This window comes from Argopecten irradians, chromosome 4 (assembly GCF_041381155.1).
Source record: "Argopecten irradians isolate NY chromosome 4, Ai_NY, whole genome shotgun sequence".
NCBI classification, from domain to species: Eukaryota; Metazoa; Mollusca; class Bivalvia; order Pectinida; family Pectinidae; genus Argopecten; species Argopecten irradians.
The window spans coordinates 14,422,266-14,439,172 of record NC_091137.1 but is presented as its reverse complement, the minus strand read 5'-3'; the positions used below and the strand labels follow the sequence as shown (position 1 = coordinate 14,439,172).

Here is a 16,907-nt window from a genome sequence, read left to right as displayed (position 1 = left end):
TCACAATATTGCTGTGTTTTAACAGCGGGAATAAAGTTAGCATAGAGGCACAAGAAATCATCATTCAAGTCAAGTTACAATGCACCAATACAAATTTCTCAATCTGATCAGCAGAACTATACTAGTTTAACATCATCATTCAACATTGGATTTAATAATTACAATAGGAACAATTTTTGGACTGATAAACTTCTTATTCAACTCTCGCGTCTTTTCAAACAAAACAGTCTTCAAGTTTGCTTTTTGAACTTATGTTCTTAACAATTTTTTTACTGCTATATGAATGCCAATCCAACATCATACAATTATTGTAATATACCTAAAATATGCGTTGAATACCCTTCCATATCTCATTCATTTGCATGAACTTTTTTTAAATGCAATATAAACTATTGCATCTTCTTAATATCTGTGCCCTTCACTTTGAACTTTAATCAAAATCAGTATCTTTTTAGGCAATATAATATCCACCAATACAAATTTTGTTTATCACAAACAACATACACAAATTAGCCGGTATGATGCCCATGACAAAATTCCCAATATGGGAACCCATTTCATTTCTGTCTCCAAGGACGCACTCTAGTACACTTCTTTTTATGAATGGGATTTGTAGTTTGAGGCCAGCGTTTATAATTAATGGGCGTAACTCTTCAGCCATTCAGCAAAGTTTAACAGTACAATTAACACCTTATTTGGAAGACTGTATGGAGACAGTAAATATTTTTGAAGTCTGAAGGTCAACCTTTCTAGGATAGTTATATAAAGTGTTTTCTAATACACAGTGGTCTCCTTGTAAAATCAATGTCTCTTTTGTGACCTCTTTCAAACATCTTTTGTTGATCTGATGACTATAGGTATCTCAATTTAAAATAAAATAATTTGTTCCTTTTCAAGCTGAAGTATCTTCATGGACCTCCTCAGTTTCATTAATAAATACCAGACATAATAAATAAGCCTAATTTCTACAGCATATATATATATATATATATATATATTCACATAGTCCTTGTACAAATCGCATCCGAAATTAAATATAAATCAATTAAAATAAGAAATGTATTTAAATATTTTTTGTAAACAATAACAGAATCTGACTTAGCAGAGGAAAAGGAAGGACTTTGCTTTATAGCAGTAGCTCACTTGATTGTATTTAGTGAGATACACAGCGGACAGTCATAATGGTCAGTCTTCCTGTTGGTTAGTCTGACCATTAGTACACAAGTTGCCTGTGGCCATCAAACACACACGTCCATTTCACAATCCAGGAAGAAACTGCTGATATGACTAACCATGCATAGCTATTTACTGTATGTAGATATATATATATTTCAACTGTGCTGTAGATATTTCAGACTTGCTGCCTATATTCTGTTATATGTATAAAAGCATTAATTTTCACAATAAATATTCATTTTCTCTCTCTCTATTTTTTATTGTAAATAATGCACTAAAACTAACCGAAGACTTTTTAACTTGATTGAGGCCAACTTTATCCTTATATTTTGACTATAAACAGTATTTTTAAAAAAAAATTAAAATCTCTGTAATACAAGGATTACATTAAAATAATTAAAACCTTGATCTGCTTATATATTCAGAATTCCTAGGAATAATTACTCTTTTTAGCATGCATTTCATTTAAGATAACAAGAATAATTATTGCATTAAATTCTCAAAATATTCCCCTTGCACTTATCATTAATTAAATGATTACATATACATAAATCATTTACAAAATCATAGGTTTATAAACTTACCAGACTTGACCTGCCAATTACTTTGACCACCTGTGTTGGTCATCTGTGGTGATCATCATATAAATAGCTTATTAATTTGTAGATAGGTAGCTCCAGTCCGTTAGTTTTACAGCCTATGTTACCTCCATGCCAAATGGACAGGTCTACATTTAATCTACTTAGGTCAGTGTGTGTGGACACTGGTCAAGCAGGTAGATATCATATTATGTAACATGAAAGGTGTACAGGTAAACCACACACATGTACAGGTGTGAGTATGCTATAGTTCAGGTATATCTACCAGCCAATCCCCAAGGCTATATATAGATCATTACATTTTCCAAGATTTCATCCACAGGACTGGAAAAGATTATCATCTCTACAAATAGATGAAGCCAGAAGGAAGTTTAAATTCGAAGAAAAATTGAACTGAACTAATTATGTCAAAATCATAAAATAACAGTGAAACTTTGTTTGGGAACCTTGTTGAACCTTAGTTGTAGTACATGTAATTTTTTATATTAGTTCTTTAAAATGACTTTTGTAAGTGTCAAAGGAACCAGTTGGGGAATAAGAGATGGTGCAAGGCACTAAATACCTTTAGTAGAATGTTTGAATATCACACTAGTGACATTATTATCTGTTAATTATAAAGTTAATGACCTTCATTATAGACCTTGATGCCCCATCACTTTCAGCTTTACAGGTAACACTGACCACTAACGGACAGGTAAAATTCTCTATGGGGGTGGTTATACACCTGAACACATGTATTGTTCTGCTCTCACGTGTCAACAAGCCTTCAACCTGACATCCCCATAATCCAAATCTGACTCATCCAAATCAAAAGGTAGTTGAGTCCATTGTATGGATGTGGGGGCTAAATGAGCTACACAACACTACTGACGCTGTTGACACATTTCACACAGAGAGAAGGTTCCAAATACTTGATGAAATGGAATGTTTTCAATGACCTAGGGAAACATTTCTTGCAAATTACCTGTTGGTGCCCCATTCTTGCTATGCATGATTGAGGATACCTGCATACCAGAGGGGTCTAAGTCACCTATACTGAACACTGTCAGGTCAACTTCCTATAATGTTGTCAAGAAATGTGTGGGCTTTAAGGACCCTAGATGTTAAGTCTCAAGACCTGTTAAAAGAAAAGGAAATTATTGTAAAATTCACCTAAAGTACTTTATTAATACTGGTGGATTTTAATATTGTTTATTTTTGCTTTAACTAAAAAATATAAATAAATACCGGTAGTTCAAAAATGTCACATATTGTACAAAATTTACTTGACAAGAAACACTGTACCGTTAAGTTTGCAAGAAAATTTAATTTCAATTTACACAAAAAAAAAAAAAAAAAATCTGGATCAAAACCTGTGTACTATTATAAGACTCTTTCATATGTGGATATGAAGGATAGGGATATTCTACCCGAGGGTCACAAAATGTAGTAAAACCCGAGGCTTGCCGAGGGTTTTGCAACATTTTGTGATCCCGAGGGTAGAATATCCCTATCCTTCATATCCACTTATGAAAGAGTATTTTTCTTTCATACCACGACGTTTTACTGCAATTTTACAACTATAATATCCCGCCATTTTGAAATAAATTCGAAGAAATCCACGACTGGAAGTCAATTTCCATACATGAAAAATTACGTGATATTTTCAACACAAATTCCGTTGCTTGCATCTTTTATAGTAAAACCAGTCAATTTTGTGGAAAAAAAGTTAAAATTTTACCGAGGAAATAGAGATTTTGTTGACGCCGTGACGTCACGAGGCTTTATTGCATGGGTAGCCATGCAATACAGCCTCAGGCGACATGAGTGTATTGCCCTAGACCAGCCAGTATTACACGTGTAGGTATGAAAGAAAATAGTTTCTAGTACAACGAAATATATGGAAACTTAAAGACATTCAGAACTATTATCCCTTTTTAATTAGATCTAACATTAATTCAATGCTTATTTTTGTAGTTAAACAAAAACAAAACAACAAACGTAATATAGTTTAAAAGAATGTGGCTTTTCATTTTGTTGTTATATATATCATTTAAATGACACGAAAAAATGTCTTTCAATATATTTTCCCTTGATCACTGAACACTAAAAGCACAAGTTATTATTTATTTCAATACAATTGAGCAGTAATATTGAAGCCAATTCAAGATTTGCACCAGAAATTGAAATGTCGAATCTTCCCTCTTTGTCCAATTTTCTTCCCCTTAAATCCAATAAAGAAACACAATTAAAATTTAACTGATGCATCTTTGCTACACTAAGATTTCACTATGACAGAGAGAACGCTACATAGGAGAAGTGATGTGATGCACTTTTACAGCTTAACCACAATTATGAATCAGTAATACTGGTTATTTCTGAACAAGTTGCCTGAATTTGACACATTATACTAGCTGATTATTTTTTTTCTAATCCTTGCAGTTAATGCACTTTTTTATTGAACAAATATCCTGGACTAGCAAAACATCAACCTAGCTGTCTTTCTTTTGTTGCTACATTTATACCATTCAACAAAATTTTCAAATTCAGTAACCTAGCTGACTTATGGACTCTGAAAATATTTTGCTTGCTGCATGTTCATTGAAGCATCTAAAAATATTTTTTAACCAATCGAGAGTAAAAGAACATGATTGTAAAGCTTATATGGCCACAAATTACACATTTTTGTTGTTTTATATCCTACTTTAAACTTGCTATCCAGAAGTGGAGGGGTAGAGATAGTGATTGATAATGTGAAGGGACACCCTAATCACTCAGACAACGCCTTAAATTACCCCTTTTTAAACAAGAGATCCCAGAGGGATCTTGGCCCCCACCAAAAGAATGATCTAGATTCTCACGCTACCCATTTGCATTTTCGTTATTAACAAATCTATCTTGGTAATTGCGAAAATAAGTTCATTTTTATTCGCAAAAAATGCTAAGTTTTCTTCATTCGCCCAATATCCAATCACACTGACACGAGCTCCAACATCGTTGACATTTGTATGCACAACTTAATTTCAATCCACTTTCCCTCCTGTTGTTTATCGACTACTTTTTCCTTACATGCTTTTGTTGTAGACCCTCTTTTTTCAGTCACGTTGCTTTCGTAGCAAGTCTAAAACAATCGATAAGTAAATCAGTTACGATAACATATATGTTTTAATGTTGAAGGAATGTCAAGTAACACATGATGGAGTGTGGTCTAACGAATAATCAGGATTTGTATGTAATGTGCTTTTTAATTGATGCATACAAGACATTCTTTAGCATTTCGAAGTGATTTAATATTTTTCATTAAGAAATGCTGCGAATGCACATTTTGCTAAAAGAAATTCTTATTTGCAACAGAGAACAAACTCGTTTTCGCAACTTTTGCTAAGCAAACCAGAAAGCAACCGCAAGCCCAGCACCATTATCTACATGTCTAAAAGTCTTTTAAGCTACAATACTGCAGCTAGTCTGACAAATGACAAGAGTGATCTTTTCTCTGCTTTTCAAGCTTCATCGTCGGAGACCCACGGGTGATCGCACTACACTACACTTATCACCCATGGGCAAACTCCAGGTAAAATCGTCGTAGGTAATTTATATGCATGAATAATTTGATTGGTTCCAGTACAGTTTTGCGATGGGAATTCATCCAATCAGAGTAAGGGTTATGTACAGTATACAGCAGCACAACAAAGTTGACCAACACTTGCACCTGGCGAATGTTTGGGTTCACGATACTGTGAGCGCAGGAGCGGTGTATACACGTGTGTGTATGGGCCAGGTAAACTATAAACAAAAGCGTAGTTAGCTTCTTTCATAACAGTTTAGGACTTTATTAGGTATTTCTGTAATAATATCATGCTTTATTTGGGCAGAAATAGGTATTTTCATTGGAGTGTTTTATACTAATAGTCTTATAATGTTATTAGGTATAATGTAATAATTAGGGCATACGTATGTTTTAGCTCAACGTCATGGAGCCAACACCGCCTTGACCTACATATTGTAACCAGATACAGCTGGTTATCACTCACCGTGGTCAACAACTCCATTCTACCCTTGATGTCATACCTCCACACTCACCATACTGCCATGACATATGTGGTCATAAGAGATAGTTTTGGAAGATAGAGATCTGTATGATTTGTCCTTGATCGTTTTTATACAAAACTCACATGTTATTTATGGGCGCCGCCATTTTTTGTTTATCTTTAAGCTAATAAAACAGCCTTCATTCTGAAGAGTTCCGAACTATATATCGAGTATTCTAACTGGTCAATTCTAGTGTGTGAATTAGCATATTTTACGACGATTTTACGAGGAGTTTGCCCACAGGTGATAAGTGTAGCGTAGTGTAGTGCGATCACTCGTGAGTCTGCGACAATGTTTAAGCTTATAAATATCAAAATCTAAGATGGCAGCCTTGTCGATAATATCATCTTGTTGACTAATCGGTCCCAAAATGCAATATGCAAAACTAGAGCCATAGGGGAACCTACATATGAAATTTGAGACAGATCCCTTCTGTACTTTTTGAGAAATAGTGGTAACAAACTTCATGCAACTATCTAAATCCAAGATGGTGGCCAATTGGCCATCTTGTTAACTGATCCATCCAAAAATGAAATATGCACAACTAGTGCCCTTGAGGAAATTTGAGATGGATCCCTTCAGTAATTTTTGAAAAATAACAGTACCAAACTTTTACAAACCATTACAGTATAACATCACTGATGTTGACATGATAACATCAACTAATCACCGTCAAAATGGCTGATATCTACCTTGTGGATTAGATTGTCATTGATAAATGGTTTTCCTGGTCTTACTAAAACAATGTTAATGCATAGACCCCAATGAGTTAATAATGTTAATATAAGAATTAAACTATCTTTGTTATGGAATCTATGGTCTACCAGGTATATTCTATATAGATGTCAGAGCTTTGCAATCATCTAATAAGGCGCTAGTACAAATCCTGAAGATTATCTGCAAAGCTCTTGCAATTATATATAATATATATATATATATACAGTGGACCCTTGATAATCCGGACACCTTCGTTCCCAGCCTAAACCGTCCGGATTACGAGTTCTGTGTTCTTCGTCAATTAAATTGACACGTACGAGTTACTCCCCTTGACCTTGTAATCGATGATAGGCTTTTATGTAATGTATGTGTATTACGATTAATACTTCGTTTGTTATGTTTTATAGGTATTTTTATATTATTACATTAAGAATATTAAATAAACGTATTTCTTTTTCAAAAGACAAAACCTAAAGCCATTGTTAATTGTGTACTATGTATGCATATAGCTAGGTAGCCCACCCTTGATCTGTCGTACGGCAAATTGCCTAACAAAGGATCAATATCATCTACGTTCTTGGCATAAACAAGAGATCCCAGAGGGATCTTGGCGCCCACCAAAGAATGATCTATGTCTGACAATGGAAAGAGGGATCTTTTCCCTGCTTTTCAAACTTTTTCAAACACACTACATATAAAATTTGAAACAGATCGCTATAGTACTTTCTAAGACATAGTGGTAACAAACTTCAACAATGAAATCTAAGATGGCGGCCAGTTGCCATCTTGTTTACTGATCAGTGCCGAAAGGCATTATGGATCAGTCCTTAAATGTACTATGCACAACTAGGGTACAAGGGGAAACTATGCATGGAATTTGAGAAAGATCCCTTCAGTACTTTTTGAGAAATATTGATAACAAACTTTAACTATCAAAATCCAAGATGGCCGTCAGTCGGTCATCTTGTTTCCGATCGGTCCCAAAATGCAATATGCACAATTAGGGTCCTAGGGGAACCTGTATATGAAATTTGAGAAAGATCCCTTAAGCACTTTTTGAGAAATAGTGGTAACAAACTTTAACCATTAAAATCCAAGATGGCCGCCTGTCGACCATCTTGTTGACCAGTCGGTCCCAAAATGCAATATGCACAACTAAGGTCCTAGGGGAACCTATATATGAAATTTGAGAAAGATCCCTTCAGTACTTTTTGAGAAATAGCGGTAACAAACTTTAACTATCAAAATCCAAGATGGCTGCCTGGCGGCCATCTTGTTCACCGATCGGTCCCAAAATGCAACATGCACAACTAGGGCCCTAGGGGAACCTATATATGAAATTTGAGAAAGATCCCTTCAGTACTTTTTGAGAAATAGCGGTAACAAACTTTAACTATCAAATTACAAGATGGCCGCCTGTCGGCCATCTTGTTCACCGATCGGTCCCAAAATGCAACATGCACAACTAGGGTCCTAGGGGAACCTATATATGAAATTTGAGAAAGATCCCTTCAGCACTTTTTGAGAAATAGCGGTAACAAACTTTAACTATCAAAATCAAAGATGGCCGCCTGTCGGCCATCTTGTTGACCGATCGGTCCCAAAATGCAATATGCACAACGAGGGTCCTAAGGGAACCGACATATGAAATTTGAGAAAGATCCCTTCAGTACTTTCTGAGAAATAGCGGTAACAAGAATTGTTAACGGACGGACGGACGGACGGACGGACGGACGGACCACGGACCACGGACGAAAGGCGATTTGAATAGCCCACCATCTGATGATGGTGGGCTAAAAACTATAACAACAAATAGTTGTGAACATTTTATGAACTCATATAATTGTTATTTTGTATATTTTAATGACCATTTCTACAAGTCTTCAATTGCTTTCTGATTTACAAACGTGTATAACAACCACGCGCCCGTTCACGCCTAACTTCATGCACAATGTCACACACGTGTAAATGGCATGTAGCCTTCATATCTTATACCACAGACGATGAATTCGAATATATTCACATACATTTAAAAATCTTATTAATTTTGTGAGTATAATCTCACTATATTGTATTCGATACTCATAGCGATATATTCTGCATGCGAAACAAATAAGGTATCTTTAGCATATGTACCTGTACTCAAGCTCAAAATGCATGTTTAAAAGCGTGTGGCTAAAAACATATTGCGTATCTCAATTATAACACTGAAGTTTGATCTCCTATAGAAAACCAATGAACCGTTACATGACTGCATGTACCCGTGTGAAAGGTGTTCAGGTAAACGCCCGTGGCTATGACCTGGCAGCCGTCGTTATGACAACCCACTCAGTGTCAAGTGATAGTGTGTATTGTACACATGACTGTAGCTGGCCTTGGATTTTTTCCGCATGTGTTGACAACAAATTGTCCGGATTATTGCGGGAATTTACTAACTAAAAATTAAATTCCGTTCCCAAAATGGAGTTCCGGAATCGGAATACGAATTTCCGGACTAGTGAGTATAAATAACGTTACGGAAATTCGTTCCCTGACATTTCGGTTCGGATTGTGAGTTTTCCGGACTATCGGCGTCCGGATTATCCAGCAACCGATACAATGATAAATACCGGTACAAACCACTACATATCCATTATCGGCATACCAATCCAGCCGCAGTGGCCCACATATTACCACAAGCCCTCCCCCTCTGGGATGCGGGTTCGTGGGATGCGGGTTTTAATCCCATGTGGGGCAGTTGCCAGATACTGACCGCTGGCCAGTGGTTTTTCTCCGGGTACTCTGGCTTTCCTCCACCAACAAACCTGGCACGTCCTTACATGACCCTGGCTGTTAATAGGACGTAAAAATAAACAAACCAAACCAAACAAACCCAGCCCTAGTCGTGGCAGCCACCATAAATTTGAGATTAAACCGAAAAAATAACAACACTTGGTTTGGACCACGTCAGTATTGTTTCAGGCAAGTTTATCTCACTGGTAGAATTTGAGTAGAAGAACTTTTGAAATGCGTTTTCAAGGTAGCTGTACAGCTATCATTGATTTCAGGTTAACTCGAAAAAACAACAATACTTAGTCTGGACCATGTCGCAGGCCAGTTTCTTTTGAAAAGATCTTATTAGGCAATATTCTGTGAGGCTGTTTGGATATAACCACTACAATCTGGAACTTGAAAAGAAACCTTGTTTTACAGAAACCATACCTTGCTGTAGTGATTTTTTGAATAAAATGTTGCAAAATAAAGCAACTAAATGGCACTAACTAATGAATGGCAGATATAATGTATAGTGTTGTATATCACCAGCAGGACCATACAAAGTTTTATCTCATCACCTTATCTTTGAGAGCACCTGCATTTCACCTGAGCCTTTCCCACGTGTACAATCTCCACAGATGATAAAACAGTACTATACTCTGTACCACATGCATGCATACGCATACAGCTGGTGCACTTAGCTCCGAAAAGCTAACAGACTTCTGCTTTCATTTTGTGAGATATATATATGTCTTTTGGTTTTTAAACTTGCAGTTTAATAGTTATTTGGAATTTTGAAATACTTTCATGATTATGATTATATTGAAATTGATTGAGCCAAAAATCATTCCTGCTATATATAAAGTGGTACTTCAATCTAATAGTAGCTCAGATAATATTAGTTCCATCAGTAACACTGTTGTTGTAATCATGGCCACGTTTGATGATTTTTTTATTCTATTTTACATCTTATTAACAGCAGCCAGAGGTATTTAAGGGAATAAAGAAAATGCAAGTAAGTCAGTACCTGAAAACTGCCCAATGTGCAATTCAAACTTTAAACTCTGATGTGGAGGGTTCTGGTAATATGTTTAAACTGCCTCTTGTTTGATGGATTCAGTTATAAATATATTTACAATGTACCGTATTTCACCGCAAATAAGACCCCCCTCCCAGAGAAGAAATAAAGGTCAAAAGTGGTGAGGGGTCTTATTTGCGGACAACCCGCCTGATAACATCGATCTATGAGGTCGCCATCTTGGATTTTTTAATGTCCTGTCATCGTTGTAACAGTCGTATGACAGATGGGTAATAGCAAGATGTTCAAGTATTTATAATAATAATGAAGACGCATGAGTAAAATTAAATCAAATGTTATGACAAATTAAAATATAACTTGTTAAACAATATTAGGGCAGTTGTAACGTAAGTCTGAAAGGAACGCACATTTTTGCAAGAGTCACGCGGACATTCACCAATGAATCAAAACGAAGAAACAGCATCATAAGCAATGTCATTTTAATCTAGAAGTTTTAATAATCGTATTGTTATTTTAAAATATTCAAATTAGGTTATTGTTTACGATCACAACTACATCTCCGTCTTAGTAAACAAGTGAATCAATCGCCGTGAATCGGAAGGACGATCGCCGTTCAGACTCAGGCCTAGGCCTATTTAAAATTCACTGCAAAAGTTTACATATCAAATTTGTTTATAGACAGAAGAATTTACGTACATTTGTCTCAGTCAAATGAGCAAACGATCGTGATTTAACTTCAACGTGCCGACATGCACTGATGCAGTTGTTTGTAACATCGTACACACATGTGTAGGAAAATGGCGCCGGGTTGAAGCCATACTTTCACATTTTCACACCGGGTCGTGTTTGGGAATTTGATCGGTATTGCTATTGATACGACGATAGTTTTTGATAATATTTCAGATATTAATCCAAGTATTAACTGCATTAAAACATCGTAGCAAGTATTTTTGTATCCAGAGTAAAAATACGAAACTTTGCGGCTAATCATATTATACTGACTGCGTAAACAAAACATGGCGGCCGAAAAGTAAAGCATGGTTTCTCCAACTGATCGTGAACTACAGGTACGTTACGTTCACAAATAAACATATTTGAAACTGTAAATGCCTTAAGTAGATGTTTTAGGTAATGATTGTATTAAGTTAGAATCCACGAGTGCAGAAACGATCTGCATCAATGACGAATATCTTTGCCGATGCATGTAAAAAATGACAAGCCGTACGAACACTAAAACGTGTTGAAGTGTTCATGGAAACAAATATCGGCGTATTTTGTTGAAAATAGCCTCCGATTAAATATAAGCACTGTTCACATTTCGTAGTTATTGATAATTAAATTAAATCACCCGTGAATTAACTTGAATTAAATGACAAAAATAACAAGCACACAAACAGTTCTTTACTACGTGATTTTTCTATGCCGATAAAATAAACAAAAAAAAAGTTCCGATACAAAGTCATTTTGGTGATATTTTTAATTACTCCATTGCTCAAATCCATCATCCAGTAAACTGAAAAATTGGTGGGGGGTCTTATTTGCAGACATCCCCCCTAAGTCTGAAAATGTGTCAAAATAGGTGGGGGGTCTTATTTGCGGGAGGGGAAAATCTTGTTCGGTCCGGCTTACTCACAGTCCGTGCCGGTCTGAATGTCCGACCATTTTTTTTCAACTTTCGCAATGTCTGCCGAGGGACAAAAAAAAAGGTCTTTATAGCCAGGTGGTGTTACAGCATATAAAATTGGAAGTGTGAACGATCAAACATATAAACATATGTACCGTCTGTTGAGTGAGCAGAATACCTGTATATAACATTTGACCCCGTCAACATCGACTAACAAGCAATCTGATTGGTTGGGGGCAGAGCTACGCTTGTACAGAGAATTCGGCAGTCAAGTTTACACAGAACTTTATAAATAAAGTTACCCATGTGGTATTTTTTTACATTAAAGTAGAACGATGTTCAATCAAATAAAACAATAAATTCTTTCATATTGGGTTGATTTCTTATTATCAATCCAGCATTTTATATTGACTTAAAAGAGTTCTTCTGTTATTCATCAGTTTGATCACAGCCAGTCAATTTCCACATTTAATTACACATATCCACACTGGCTGAAATACTGCGAGGTCTGACGGTTCGGAATGTCGGCAAGGGCATTAATGATGGCCAGTTCGGTGAACACAAGCTTGATATCCAATATGGCCCGTAACATCCTTTCACTCCTGTGGTGGTGAAATCCACAGTTATCAGTATTACAACATCACCTCAGACAAAAACAAGGTTTCCAAAATCATTTCGTTGGCGCAAGGCTTCGTCAAAAAAAAAGTCCACCATCACCAATGCATTAGATGCACCTGAGAGTGAGATAACGTCAAAGTAAATTATCCAAACCTAAATAGCCATTCACCGTAGATACTCATGTGCTCGCTTCCCAACTTCACTGTATCCACGTTCTCTGTTACCGGCTGTTGCCACAACTGACACCTCGTCAAAAATGTGCATTGTTCAGGGCGATAGTTCATTAAAGTTGCCAGAAAATGCATTTCAATATCTCCGTACTTAGGTCGTAATGTTTCTGTTGGAATTCGCGATAAAACTTTGTACGACATGCAGAGATTTTTACAAATTACCGAATTAATACTTGACATATCATACAGGGCACGTTGTCGTTGTTACACACGCCATTTTCGTGCAGTTTATCATGTATTTCACGGCAGTAAATACTTGGTCTCTTATATTTTTGTAATTCAATAAATTTTATGACTTCATCAGTCACTTTCAGCATGGTGGTCAGATCTGCTTGCCATTTTTGCAGCTAGAACATGTGCTCGTCTGTATCACATGCTGCAACTACTTCACACTAGGGCTGAAACGATTAGTCGAATAATCGGAAGCGATTAGATTATTGAAGCTAATCGCTGATAATCGATTAAAGAATTTATTAATCGTTAATCGTAACATGCATAGCCAGTGCATTGTAAGCTGACTAAGCACGTTGACAGATCATGGATTTCTGAGTAAGCCATGCCGACTGGAGTCTTTAGGTACATGTTTTGAACTCAACAAAGCATATATGATGTGAGAAATACTTGTTAAATTAAGTCTCTGTGGAAGTTAAAGTCATTAATCAATGAAAAAGTGGATATCATGAGAAAGCTTGCAACACGCTGTTCGCCAATTTTCACTAGCGATCGACTCCATGTTGTTACGTCACGGAGGCCTAATCGCCGCCGGGACACTCGGGAGTGGAAGGAGCAGTAATCTTGAACATTTTAATTTTACTATTGCATGTGTTTATCATATAAAAGAATGTTTTTGTTCATATTCTAATTGAAGATAAGAGTTGTTGATTTATTTTTTTGATCACGGAAATAAAAAGTTCATTGACGAAAATTTGGTCATGTCGCTCCGTGGCGATCCAGATTTGGTTGATTAGTCATACGTGTGAAGGTCACATCAAAACAGCGGGTTAGCAGACTTGATATAAACAATGTTACGGAAGACGATACAGGAATGGAATTCAGAGCTTATTTGGGATAAAATACGTTTGTTTTGTCAATAAATCTATTCTTATTTGTTGGTAGGCTTATATTATATAAGGCATGTCCTCTGTCATATTGTACAGTAGGTGTTATTATTAGTTGATAACAAAACATGGCGGACGTTTTCAGTAGTCATGCAGTAGCCTAGTTGCCTTCAATTCAAACGATTAATCGATTAGTAATCGATTACATGTGACCGAATAATCGAATACAAAAATTACTAATCGTTTCAGCCCTACTTCACACACATGTGTGATTTATGCAAATTTTTTTTGTCGGGGACCGTGTCAGCCTGTTTACCATCAGCCAATCAAAAAATGCGTATCAAATCAGCATAAGATTGTTTTAGCCGGCGATTGAGTGAAATGATGTGTGGTATACATGTATGATAGTTTGATCGTTCACACTCGAATTTTATTCGCTGTAATACACAGGTAAAATTGTGTTGAATTTGATAGTTGGGACCCCAAAAATATTTTTAACAGGTGGTCATTATACAGAAGTGGTCGCTTAGGCAGGTTTGACTGTAATTAGTATACCAAGGACAGGACAAGTTTTTTCTTTTTGTTTTGGTGATAGGCTTAGTAGATCGTAGAGCTATGAACTTCATTTTTTACAGAAGGTTATAAATTTCAGAAGAAACAAATTGAATATTAAAATAGATGTATAGTCGTGTGCCAAAAGTCTTCGTAATTTTTATTTTTTCCCTATATATTCTATGTATTTTCACATTTTTTCTTAGGTTTTTCCTGATCTCATCTAAGCGTGGATTTTAATCAAATTTGGCAGACTTGTAGAAAATTATCTACACTTTCAGCTAATAATATTTACATAATTTTTACTTTGTGCACTTTTTGAGAAAACCGTATTTCATTACCACGCAATACTTTTTCGTTGCCATTTTGGTAAAACAAAGAAGGAAATGATGTCATAAGTGTAAGTAGTGCACAAAAAAGATATATATTTTGAAAACAAAATATCGAAAAATTATACAAATATATTATGAGCTGAAAGTGTAGATAATTCTCTACAAGTATGCCAAAATTGAGTAAAATCTGCCAATAGACGAGATAAGGAAAAATCAAAGAAAAAATGTAAAAATACATAGAATATATAGGGAAAAATAAAAATTACGAAGACTTTTGGCACGTTACTGTGTCTGTAATATACTTGGAATTTTACCTACTATTAGTTCCCACATTGGTAAAACATCCCTCTTATCAAAAATGTTAAGAAACATGCTAATTACTGAATTAGTTATAATAACAAACTAACTATGTATTCATGCAATCGCTGCTCTTTCTTATTTGTGCATGCTTAGTATCAGGAATATGGAGTGGGACTTATGAAACTTAATTTATCCAATGTTTCACAAAATTATTGGCATATAACAAAGTAAATCAATGGTAAAGGTAATTACCAAAAGAATTGTTTCTAAAACTTTCAAGTTAATTACATTACTTTATTTAAAATTCAAAATTGTAAGAATTAAAAAAATAAACCAATGGGTTTTGCATTTGAAATGATTGCCAAGACATTTTATAGCATACGAAAAGCTATGAACACTTTAGCTAAAATGTTTACTCAAACTCGTTTAAAAATAGATTTGCTTCTGTGATAAAAATCCATAGTATTTAATTAGCATGCCGAGGCGTGCGTATGCACGTTTGTGCGGTTGTCACGTTGGTCTGGTACCATGAAACAGCTAAACACAAGCCTACAGGTAGGTATCACAGCTGACAACCACTGACCTAGCCTAGTGTGTCACCACTGACCTCGTTCACGACGGCGCACTACTAACATGCATGGAGCGGTCTGCGATCGCGCGCATTTAGCAACAATAAAGTGTCAAGCAATGGAAGAAAAATCGATTAAAAAATCAATCTGGAACTATTGAGAACATTTGTTTTGTTTCCAACCACCAGTTTCACCATCACGTCATGCGCGCACGCGTAATCTACATGCATGGCAAAGCAGATCACACCCAACACGAAGCAGACAACTTTAACCACTGACAGAGCGTAAATAGCAAATATCAATAAAAACACTTACTGCAAAGGTGTTGGGGCTTTGATTGTTTTCTTCTCGACGACTTCGGCATTTTGATTTGTTATGATGACAGATCTGAGGTACGGAGCAAGTGTTAAGTCAGGTAAACACACACACAGCTGAGTTGGCCTCGTCTCCCACCACCGTCGTCTTCTCCATGTTGTCAACTGCATGCTGGGATTGTGTTAGCACGTGTGCACGAGACCGGATATTTCACGTATTGTCAGGTGCTTGCGTGAGAGAGTCACGTTTACGGTATATAGTTAACTATCTACCTGTGCTAGGCCTATGTGCTATGTTAAACGCGTAAGCACTTGTCACACACATACACAGCCACATGGAGAATACAGAGGGAAACCAAGCCGGGTGAGCATTTATTCATTACACACGCAAATAGAGTCACGTGCATATCGACTGATCTGTCAGAAAACAAATGTTAAACAGTCGAATATAGCTGTGATAAATACTTAAAAGGTTCATTATCGAGTTGACCTGGTAAGGCCTATATTGAAATTGATGTAGGATGATGAAATAGTTCAACGTGGACAACTTGTTTTGTTTGGAGGAAAGGAGGGGGGGGGGGTGTTAGTTGTTTTGTTTGTTGTGTTATGGTCAGATTGAAATTGTACTAGCAGGACGGACTACCAAATGTGTTGGTTGGCGTGCAGGGTTGTGGGTCTGTAAGGGAAGGAGGTTAGGGGGTATTCCTCTGGTAAGTTTTTGTTAGAGGTGATGGTGGAACCAGAGGTGTAAGTTATGGATACTTACAGAATCTACATACTTATAAAAAAGTTTAGGCATTGTTTTGACTATAATATATATTGCGATCAACAGTATTGATCTGATAACAGAACCGTGATATCTAGATTATCAGTGATATATTGTGAAAATAAAATTAATTTAATTTGGTAGGGTCACTTGCTCAATCGCAAGCGGAAAATTAGTTAAGAATAGAATAG

General features: G+C 36.1%; 2 protein-coding genes across 5 annotated transcripts in view; one reads left to right on the top strand and one right to left on the bottom strand.

Annotated features, from left to right (window-relative positions):
• Positions 1-16,132, bottom strand: part of LOC138320694 (zinc finger protein 236-like) — a 31,854-nt gene extending 15,722 nt beyond the window's left edge. The window contains exons 1-3 of one of the 4 annotated variants that reach the window (XM_069263861.1): positions 15,952-16,089; positions 4,824-4,875; positions 2,740-2,892 (exon numbers count right to left, since the gene is read on the bottom strand). In XM_069263861.1, coding sequence (XP_069119962.1) covers positions 2,740-2,785 — 46 coding nt within the window. In that variant the 5' untranslated portion in view covers positions 2,786-2,892; positions 4,824-4,875; positions 15,952-16,089. Of the gene's footprint in view, positions 1-1,760; positions 2,164-2,739; positions 2,893-4,823; positions 4,876-15,951 lie in introns of those variants that run through there. The other 3 variants (XM_069263860.1, XM_069263859.1, XM_069263862.1) reach the window with 3 other exon arrangements.
• LOC138320696 (aspartate--tRNA ligase, cytoplasmic-like) overlaps positions 16,133-16,907 on the top strand; it is a 44,026-nt gene continuing 43,251 nt past the window's right edge. Inside the window, exon 1 of the mRNA XM_069263863.1 lies at positions 16,133-16,314. Coding sequence (XP_069119964.1) covers positions 16,286-16,314 — 29 coding nt within the window. The 5' untranslated portion in view covers positions 16,133-16,285. The remainder of the gene's footprint in view (positions 16,315-16,907) is intronic.